The sequence below is a fragment of the Leiobunum rupestre genome, chromosome 1 (assembly GCF_980474605.1).
Source record: "Leiobunum rupestre chromosome 1, qqLeiRupe1.1.hap1, whole genome shotgun sequence".
NCBI lineage: Eukaryota > Metazoa > Arthropoda > Arachnida > Opiliones > Sclerosomatidae > Leiobunum > Leiobunum rupestre.
This window is the reverse complement of record NC_143384.1, coordinates 93,534,565-93,545,697: the sequence shown is the minus strand read 5'-3', so window position 1 is coordinate 93,545,697 and position 11,133 is coordinate 93,534,565. Positions and strand designations below refer to the sequence as shown.

Below are 11,133 nucleotides of genomic sequence, written 5' to 3'. Positions count from 1 at the left end.
CTCCTATGATCTAGCGTCTGCTACAGACAAATTAAAAAGTCATCAAAACGTTTCTTCTTCAATAAAAATGCAAAAATTATATTAAAATGCAAGTATCATTATTTAAAAAGTTTCAATTTACGAATAACGATGAGGAAATACGTATAGCGTCTGCTTTAACCGCTACCTTTCTAGGTTTCAATGGGGCGTAGCGATAGTTTTCGGTCGCGAATAGTTACCATATATTTCCAAAAGGTAATTTCTTGCAGAATTTAATGTGTTAATAATAATAAACAGCTCACCGTGAAATGTATTTAAGAACCCCTCACCATTCGTTTTTTCTTGAAATATGTTATTAAAACTTTACTCTTACTCGCTATTTTGGTTGCTGTCTAAAACTAAATAGGTAGCGTATTTGTAGACAGTATCGCTATTACCGTTTGGCAGCTAGTGTCAGTGGTAGATTTGAATTCTAATTAAATATAGAGACACTTATGACATCTAGCGGACACTGACATAACCAAATTTACCTGTACACGCGTTTTGTTTGTTTTAGTTTGTTGAAGAGAGTGTTCGCTCAATCTGTTTGGTGAAGTCACGCTATTAAACATTCTTTTGTATTAAATTAGTTTATTCTCTTTCACATATGTTGAGGTCTCGACATTAGCAAATACTGACAGCCAGAAGCCTAAAGCCTTTTTAATCCTACTCAATTACGGGTATAAGCGGGTTATGATGGATGAAATAGAAGGGATAACAGATAACCAGTGCATAATTTACAAACCTTAATTGGGTAACACCGATAAATTTAGAATTATCCTCAAATTTGACAATAGCCATTGACTTTTCAGTCACGCATTCAACTGCGCCTGGTTATTTTGTACTACCAAACCAGGTACAGTTGAATTGGTAGTTAATTCATATGCTGAGAGCCTGAAATGGGTATTTTGAAAATATAAATCACGGACGGTAATTTATTGCAGTCCGTGTACAAATCAATTTTAGCCCTGCTTATGCATTTCGAGTACGTTCCCGTTTTTCATACGTAATTAGTTTGAGTCAAACGATTGAGCTTATTTTTAAGCGTTCTTTATAATTCATAGTGCTTATTTATATTTAATTTTCTGTTTTACCGTCTATTACGTTACCGATAAAGACGCCGGCCTAAGTTCCATAAAGGTTGGCGGCAAGGGAATCAAGGCAAGAAATACTCTTAAACGCGCCTCCCCAATCAACCGCGATTACCTTACAGTCTACGGAGAGGGTGATGAAACAAGACGTACGACGGTCAGAATACACACAATAATAATAATAATAATAATCAGCTAGGCTAATACCCTTGGCACCACCTTAGGCCCAAGTCATCTAGCGACTTATAACGCCTTAAACAGGTGGCCGGGTTTCAATACGTCCATGAATGGGGTATCAAAAACGTTTTCACACGTGATACCCGTTTGGGCCCTCAGGGCCCGTAACTTTGGGCCCTTGATTTCTCAGCGACCACGCAGGCCACAATTACGATAATGAAGAGCAGGGGTGAGGCTGCTATTATGGCCAGTGCATCTTGTTAACTTCAACGCCAGAATCCGTGTCCGCGATTCTTGATAGCTATTCGGCATATATAGCTCGTCGGAAACGTCAAACATACAATATATTATAACAAGACGTACGACAGTCGGAATACACACAATCCTTCTAATGTGTTAAGTTTGTTTGAGCTATTCACAGCAACCTGCAACGCCGGTATCGCAACCAAAATATATACACGGTCACACATATAAACATATTTACACTTATTTGTTACTTCTAGTCATACTTTGAAAGCATCTAAAATTTCTTCGATAAGTGTCACTTTTATTTTTTACTTCTGATCACACTTATTTGTTACTACTAGTCAGCCGTTGAGTGTCACACTTATTTCTTCCAGTATCTTATTAGTTACTTCTGATCACACTTATTTGTTACTTCTGGTCATACGCCGAAGACTAGGCCGATCAGTGTCATACTTAATTGTTACTTCTGCTCATACGTTGAAAGCGCGGCCCACTCTGAACGGCCTTGAAAAACGCCAGAGGGAAACGGGCGCTTAAGCCTCTATAAACACGCGGATTTACAATGTTGGAAATTGCGGGGGATTCGTATACGCTGCCCAAAAAACCTTACTTAGAATTAAATTTAAGGAACGTTTTTGCAATTCTAGGTTATATGCAGCCACAGCTATTCGAAAATATAACTTTAATGAAAATCGGACTTAAATTAAGGAACTGTATGTAGATTTTTAGGCGGAAATATAAAACCACGAAAATTGGGGTCCCGTAAATTACCCTGAAAACTATACTTAAATTTAAGGTTTACTGATATAACCGAAGTCGTAGGTCCGAAGACTCCTAACCTATCCAATAATTTTTTTAACGTTATCGGACTTAATTTTAAAGAAAATATCTACCACACAAAGCGAAATCACCGAAAATAGTAAACTGGGCAAATGCCCAACTTCTTGGGTTCCGATTTGAAAACTTTATGAAAGGCTATCAATGGCAATGTATGTACATCGAGATATCATTGACTCTTCTAATTATAACCGTTGAAGAGGTATGCGCGACACGGCGCCATCGGCATCGGCGGCAACGGCTACACTGTACGTGAGACTAATACACACAAATCCGAGGGGCTAACAACTATCTGAAAATCTGTACACCGATTACCAATGAGTACAGCCTTTGGTAGTGCTAAATCTGTACTCATTTATGTAATCATTTTAGTGCAGTCAAAGGTACAGGCTTGTACACCGATTACGGGGAGTGGTTAGCCCCTCGCACAAATCCTAAGGATGGTGTGTAAAAACGAGTGTTACTAGTATGGCGGGAATTTCGAAACGCTAGTCTTAAGCAGAGAATAACGAATTTTAGAATAAAAATCTTTATTTCTTCAATATAAATAAATGATGTCTTAACCCATGTAAAAATTTTAAGGACGTTAAATAAATAAACTGCTTTCACGTATCATTTAAAATATCTTTCCGTCGGAGAATATGTACAACTGTTGAAGATTTCGTCGCAGTCAAGTAATTTAGCACCTTTCATGAAGGCTGGTCCGTATTTAGACGTGGCCGCGTCACTGTAAGAATAGTTATAGTTTAGAATTGGAATAAAAATATGACAAACAGTTTAGTCTTACTCAAAACCGAGATACGATACGAGTCCCGTAGTCGAAGGGTATTGTTTAGCCATGTACTGTCCAAGTTCGCAAGCTGCTTTTCCACGACACTCTGGTTCTCGCACTCCGATGTAATCGAAGGACGCGTCGGTGTAATCGAAGTTTCGCAGAACAGTGTTAACTCCTTCAAACCGGAAGAGAGAACCCAAGTTGTTTACGTAGTTGCCGATTGAACGGAACGTGGTGGTAGGAGTCTCGAAGTAGTGTTGTAAAGTTGGGAATATGAACCCCAATACGAATGCGCCAATGTACAATGTTCCAAAGAAGAGAGCAACAGGTTTGACGTTTTTAAGGTAAGCTGTCACCAAGGCCAAACCTTTTGTCCATACGATTGTTGCGATCGGTATTTGAGTCAGGAAAGTCTGAACAATAGCGGCTATAGAGGATATAGTAAGCTGGCGCTTCTGTTGACCTGCTGTAATTCGGTTAAGTTAAAAGTAGACCCATATAACATTACTTCTATTTCTAGGTTTGATGCTTACCTTTTCCGTCGAAGTTGTTTACATGAATGTTCTTTTCTTTCGCGAACGCTACTGTTTCTAACATTATTACACTAACCATTAAAACAATAAAGACCGTTGCACACAGTTTCATGGCGAACAATTCGTTTGACGTCGAGTTAGATACGAGTTAATCACGGTAGTGTTTACATTCATCTATGTCATTGCGTTTATATACAATTTTTAAAAAATATATAATTTAAAAAATTTTATTTTTAACTATTTTCTACTTATATCGTTTTTTTATATTGATTTAATTTTTAGCAAACGTAACAAAAATTATGTTACATATGCTATTTGTATTATAATTTTTTTCGCCATCGTTCCGAGTCCGACTAAAAAATAATTTTAAAGACTTTGAACAAGCTCTATTTTTTGTCGATGTACCTAGCTCATATATCATTATTTCAAAAGTTCGACACAGCTCTCGTGAAACTTTAATTTTACGCTCATGGGTATTCGCGACCGAAAACTATCACTTCGCCTAGATAGGTAGCGACTTAAGCGTATAATATTATTATATAGGAGTTACACTTCCTATTCTTCTCATGAAAGTTTTACTGAGAGCTATAGACAAGACAGACTGCATTACGGGCTTCGTCGCCGTTTTGCGTCCGCTTGCTAACGCGTCACACGTAGCCTTTGACAGCGCCTCGCTAGGGGAGATTTTCTTCTTGTGATGACGTCACTCCGTTACTAGCCTATATTCCCCAAATGACAAACTTTTAGAACAATATTATAGACTTATGGTAACGGCTAAAGCAAACGTTATTGCAAAAGTGACATAATTACCAAAAGTGTGTCAATATAATCGTTTTCGAAATGAATGCTACACGCAATTAAAGTAAATGTTGCGAGGGGAGGAGGGAGGGAATGAAGTTCAAAAGTAGGAACAGTATGAGAGCTTCGAGAACTAAGGAAGCACTGGAAAAGGCTAGCTGACTTCATATTTCCACTCGACGGAAACGCTACCGCCATCTATCTACGTTTAAAAACAAAACATGAAAAAACAAACCTGAAAAAAAGTAGGTCGTCCAACCTAGCCTAGCCTTCTTTGTGTTCTATCTCGATAGCAGCATTCTGTAAATCTTTGCATTGGAAAGTGTAGGAACTTGCACACTTTTGGTAATTATTTCACTTTTTGTTATTGGTAAATTGGACTTAATAAATAATGGTACTTGCATTTTAATATAGTTTTTACATCATTTGCTAATATATTTTAAGTTTATTTAAAAAAAAACCAGTTATTATGACTTGTTTATTTGACTGTGGGGTGGCGGAGTGGTTAGCACGTTCGCCTAGCAGCAAGAAGAGCCTGGTTCAATTCCAACTTGTGGCACTGGCTGAAAATTCGGAACCACTCCTTCTGCGTAGAGTTTGCAAGTTAGTGTAGGGAGCTGTTGGGTCGCGTGGCATGAAGCCTTGAAAGGCTTGCCACGACCTTCCTACGCATTGTAACCCGGCCACCTGTTTATAAGGCATTATAAGGTGCTAGTGGGTATTAGCCTAGCTGATAAATGACGGTCCTGCGATACTTTTCCTATGGGAACTTTGCGGGTTGACATTATAGCTAGGTTTCCTAAGCTCGAAACCTGTTAATAATAATAATAAAAGTTTTACTAAAAATACCTATAGGTATGGACTATTTTTGATTTTATCAGGTAAGGTATGCCATGGTTTTATACCATTTTTACCTCTCCGAGGGGACTTTGTACCGTAGGAGGGTTTATATAACCACCGTGTCTGTCTGTCTGTCTGTCTGTCTGTCAGGCCTGCGAACGCGTTCGCATTTTCGGGGCAAAGGGTAATCACTGCTTACCCAGTTTCTTAGAATCAGGGAAAAGGTTTTTCCAAAAGCGCCCTCTTCGGCCGGGATTCGAATCCGAGCCCTATTGCACGACAGGTGAGCGTTCTACCGCCGAACCACGGATACAGTTACGCTTCACTGAAAATTAAAAACTCTTCCGAGGAGAGGTATATTTTGGCTTGCCAACATGTCTTTTATGCTCTTATTACATTTTCTAAAAAAGTTAAAATCACTACCACGTGTGTTATAATTATGCACTAGGTTCCCTTTTTGAAAGTGGCTTAGAACACTTTCGGGTTGATTGTTATTATGAACTTTATACATAAATTGTAATAGAACTAATGAATACTGTTATAATATTACAATATGAAAACTTACTTACAAATATGAAAGTGTATCATTTGAATTTACCCCAGATGTTGCTCCTCACTAGATGGCCCTACTTTATAATATTAGCTAATGGCGCCCCCCCTTTACAGGGGAACTACCCCCACACCCCAGAATCTCTATAGAAGAACCACGATAACAAGGTCTGAATAAACGTGCTATAATTTACTACAAACTCGTAATTATATTAATTATTATAACACCCGAATAATCACAATATGGTGTCAGAAGTGGGATCTGAATACTTCTCCCCTTCCTTCGTTTTTTTAACTAGCTTTTCCCCTTTTAATTCAGTTTTTTTTGTCTGCCGCCGCTACGCCTTTCCGTGCCCACATGGCCGCCGCTACCTCTTTCACCCTACCGCCTCCTGGGCCGACTACAAATCTCGCTTTAAGATTTATGCCACCGCCACCAAGCTTTCTGATGCTGCCACGTCTCATGCTGTTCAGGTTGCAAATTTCTTGTATTTTGTTGGCCTCTATGAAACTTTGGATATTCCCGTGCCTGACGGGCAAGAACTGACTTTGGATCTCATTTTCCAAGCCTTTGATGACTACTACGCCCCTTACAAGAATATCATTGCTGCGCAGTATGACTTGCTGACCACTAAGCAACAACCTCACCAATCCTTCGCCGACTTTCTCACCCTCATCAAAACTAAATCCCGCCACTGTGTGTTGGGCGCCAGCGCCCCCTCCTTGTTGTGTACTCTCATCGCCATGGGTGTGCCTAATGATGACTTGCGTAAACGCATTCTCGGTAAACGTTCGGTCACCCTTGACCCGGTCGTTTCTATGTGCCAAGCCGAGGAGGCCTCCACTCGTCACGCTTCCACGATTGCTCCGGCGCCGCCCGCTCCTGCTCCGGCTGGTCTTCCCGGGGCTGGTGTCTCCCTCGATGCCATCCACAACTCCGCCTATTCACGGCCTCCACCACATCCCGCTGGTGGTTCCCCTTTTCAGGGCCGTACTGGGGGTCCTCCGGCTACTCCTTTCGGCCCTCGTTCTGCCGCTGCGGGTTATCCTCGTTTTGGCGGCCACCGGTTTCACCGTCCTCCGCCCCATGCGGCTCCTCGTCAGCCGGTTCCTCATCCTCGGCTCACTCGCCCTCCTCTCCAACCTACTTGTGGCAACTGTGGTACTTTTCATCACTCCGTTCTCCAATGCCCCGCTGCTCAGGCGATCTGCTATAACTGTCAACGAAGGGGTCATTGGGCTAGTTTCTGCCGCTCCGCACGTCGTTCTGCACACGAACTTACTGCCGCATCTACTCCGCCGCCTTACTACTTCACTCGTGATGCGGATCACGCTCAAGTAGCCTCCATTTATGATCCCTATTCCTGGGTGTGCGCTGATTCGTCTTACTATCCGGGTGCTTCTTCACATCTCGACCACTACTCTGACTCTTTTTCCGCGGACTACGTTCCCTCACCGGATCTCAACCTCGATGGTCTTTACCTCCATTCCATCACCGCCACCTTTCTGTGCGCTACTGCCAACTCGACTACCGATGTCCCTGACGAATGGTATGACACGGTGTACCTCACGAACATACCAGTCGTTTTTAAACTGGATACCGGGTCCCAGGTAAACATCATTCCGCAGAGCGTATACGAGACTCTGACTGTTAAACCTCCGCTACGCCCAACACGGTGCACAATTTCTTCGTACTCTGGCCACTCTGTCCCTATCTTGGGGGTCATCCATCTCCACTGTGCAACTCATGTGACATCCGCCTCCTACCGTTTCTTCGTCACCCCGAACCCCACCACTCCGATCTTGGGTGCTCGTTCCACTGTGGAGTTGGGTTTCATAGTCCGTGTACAACCTACTTCCGTGCCACCTGTCGTGCATTCCACCGACCTGTGTCAGGATACCTCCGCCGTCGTCCAATCGGCCAACGAGATCCTTCGCGAGTACTCCGACTGTTTCGACGCCGTTGGCAAACTCCCACCGACTGGGTTAATGGTATGGTGGTCGTGGTCAAACCGGATGGTTCCCTTCGCATATGTTTGGACCCCAGAGAGTTGAACAAATGGATGAAGCCCAAACCCCACCATACTCCTACAGCCCAAGAAATCTTCTCCACCCTGCACGGCTCTGCCCTGTATACCATCCTTGATGCCAAGAGCGCGTTTTGGCAAATTGAACTCGACGAGGCCAGTTCATTTTTATGCACGTTTAGTACTCCATTTGGACGCTACCGCTTCTTACGTCTACCGTATGGCATCTGCACAGCGTCCGACATTTTCCAGCGTGCCATGCATACTATCTATCCGCCTGCTGATTTTCCCACTGTCAAGATCTCAACTGATGATTTTTTGCTGATCGCATGCCACCCTTCCGATCACAATCCCCTGCTGCGCCAGGTGCTCGACGTTGCCCGTAATCACGGCTTGAAATTTAGCACGTCGAAGGTTCAAATGGCCGTGTCTACCATACGCTATCTCGGCCATATCATTTCTCCTACCGGCCTACCCGCCAACCCCAACAAGACTAAGGCAATCGAGGACTTACCCTCGCCAGCCGACCGTACGGCTCTACAACGCTTTCTTGGCATGGTCAATTTTCTTGCGAAGTTCCTGCCTTCCCACTCCCAAGAAACTGCTCCCTCGCGCTCCCTCCTCAGGAAGGACATCGCCTTCCATTGGGATGCCAATTCCGAGCTTGTTTTCCGACGATTGAAGAAGCTGCTGATTACGGCACCTGTGCTTACTCTCTTTGATCCGAAGGTTCCGATCATAGAAATCTCATAGGTAACTAGAATGCTGCCGTGTAACTGGCAAATGGTCCAAACGCCGTGGCAAACGATAGCCAGATCTCAGCCAATCAGAGCTCAAAGAGTGGTTCTGCCAAGAATTTAATGTCACCAGAGAGAATGACGTCACCTATCTCCCGCTATAGTAGCGGATCCAAGGAGGATTATTATCCTCCTTGGCGGAACCACTCTACGGCCTCTCATTGGCTGAAGGTTCAAGGCGAACTTGCGTCAAGCTCGGCCGTAGGCGGCAGCATTCTAGTTACCTATGGGATTTCTATGGTTCCGATAACCATCTCGTCGATGCTAGTCCAATCGGCGTCAGTTCCGTTCTTCTCCAAAACCAACGACCAGTCGAATTTGCCTCGACTTCCTTCAACACAACTCAGCAAAACTATGCCCAAATTGAGAAGGAGTTGTTGGGTATTGTTTACGCGTGTGAACGGTTCAGTAATTATGTTGCTGGCACTGCCTTTACTGTTCAGACGGATCACAAGCCTTTGACATCCATTATCAATAAGCCTCTCCAACTCTTGTCACCACGGCTTCAGCGCCTAGTCCTTCGGTTGATGCGTTTCAACCTCCATATTGTATACGTCCTTGGCACACATCTACCTGTGGCTGACACTTTGTCCCGGGCCCCTCGCCTTCAAATGGACATTAATACTCCAGACTTGGAAGGACCCTGTGCGGCTGTACATTCCACGACCATCCTCTCAGACTCAAAACAGGACGCTTTCCGCCGTGCTACGATCGAGGATCCGTCGTGCCAATCCATCACTCGCTACCTTCGTCAAGGATGGCCCATTTTCTTTGACAAACTTCCCGCCCTTCTGCGACCGTTTTGGGTCCATAAAGAAGAACTCCACGAATCAGACGGTTTTCTGTATCGTGGTGACCGCCTTTTCGTCCCACAGCCTCTACGTGCCGACATCCTTTCTCAGGCTCACTCGGCTCACCAAGGTGTCTCTGCTTGCATCGCCAGGGCCAAACTTCATCTCTATTGGCCTTCGATGACGGCGGATATCACCGAATACGTTCGTACCTGTTCTGTTTGCCGTGCTAGAGACCCAGCGAACTTACCACTTCCGATCCAACCACACCCCATCCCCACGCTACCTTGGGAGACCGTGGGCACTGACCTATTCCACGCTCATTCAAAGAACCTAATCGTGCTGGTGGACTATTATTCGAAATTTGTTGAAGCTGCTGAACTGCGAACAACGTATGCTGAATCTGTCATTCGCTTCTTGAATCCCCACTTTGCCCGACATGGCGCACCGCAGAAACTGGTTTCCGACAATGGTCCCCCGTTTACTTCGCACGCTTTTCGCCATTTCCTTGAAAAATGGGGCGTACACCACATTACTTCCAGCCCAAACTATCCGCAATCTTATGGCATGACGGAGCGTACGATACAAACCATCAAAAACATGCTCCTCAAGGCTGGCCAAGAAGGCCAAGACCTCCAGTATCTATTGATGGAGTATAGGTCAACGCCAATAGGCAACCTACCATCACCAGCAGAAATGTTGATGGGACGTCGGCTTCGCACCCCTTTAACCACCACTGCCAACAACCTAAAACCACACTACCCCACCCAACACATTCAAGACACTCTCATCGCTCGTCAAGAGGCTATGTTACTCCACGACAAGACTCAACGGCATCTCACACCAGAGGTCTTGAACATTGCAGATGAGGTCTTACACCTTGCAGCACCACGAACTTGGGTTCCGGGCCGAGTTATCGCACTGGCTCCAGAGCCGCACTCTTACATCATCCGAACCCATTGTGGAAAAATTCTACGGAGGACGAGATGCCATCTCCGTTTACAGCGATCCCCTCCACGAATTCCCGTGTCCTCCTCTCCACTTCAAGAACCATTGCTCCAGCCTATCACACCGCATCAACCTTATGTAACACCTGCATCTCGCCACATGAGCATTCAGTACGCTATCCCTCTCCCGACGACACCGTACCAAACTGCTCCCACAGGACCACCGGCACCTTCACATCCTGTCTGCTCTCCAGCCTATCCCATTCCACCGCTGTGTACGCCACACCACTACATTCCTCCAGGCATGGGTAACTCTCCTTACCCTCAACGCCTCCAGAGGCACCTGCGCCCGGATCCCGTGGTTCCTGGTAATTCACATCGTCCGTCATCTATCACTGGAAATCATGTTCCACCCTCTCCATTTCCAGCACGCTGCCCACCGTTCTCCCCTCAATTGCCACCATCCCTCCCTGTCATCCGCTCAACTAGAGGCCGCACCGTGAAACCACCGATTCGCTATGGACAATCTTAATCACTACATAGACACTTTCATGACTTCATTACTTATTTAAAAAAAGAAAAAAAAAGAAAAAGGTTGTTATAATATTACAATATAAAAACTTACTTACAAATATGAAAGTGTATCATTTTAATTTACCCCAGACGTTGCTCCTCACTAGATGGCCCTACTTTATAATATTAGCTAA

General features: G+C 44.3%; 1 protein-coding gene across 2 annotated transcripts; it reads right to left on the bottom strand.

Annotated features, from left to right (window-relative positions):
- Positions 1-2,882: 2,882 nt before the first annotated feature.
- LOC149968967 (uncharacterized) lies at positions 2,883-3,850 on the bottom strand. 2 transcript variants are annotated; one of them, XM_090174078.1, is made up of 3 exons: positions 3,678-3,850; positions 3,157-3,610; positions 2,883-3,096 (listed from the first exon to the last, which is right to left on the bottom strand). In XM_090174078.1, exons 1-3 carry the CDS (start codon positions 3,787-3,789, stop codon positions 2,982-2,984), a joined length of 681 nt encoding a protein of 226 aa, XP_090030204.1. In that variant the 5' UTR covers positions 3,790-3,850; the 3' UTR covers positions 2,883-2,981. The 2 variants fall into 2 exon arrangements, with proteins under 2 accessions (XP_090030204.1, XP_090030212.1); XM_090174086.1 differs by having other exon boundaries at positions 3,157-3,607.
- Between the last annotated feature and the right edge of the window lie 7,283 nt (positions 3,851-11,133).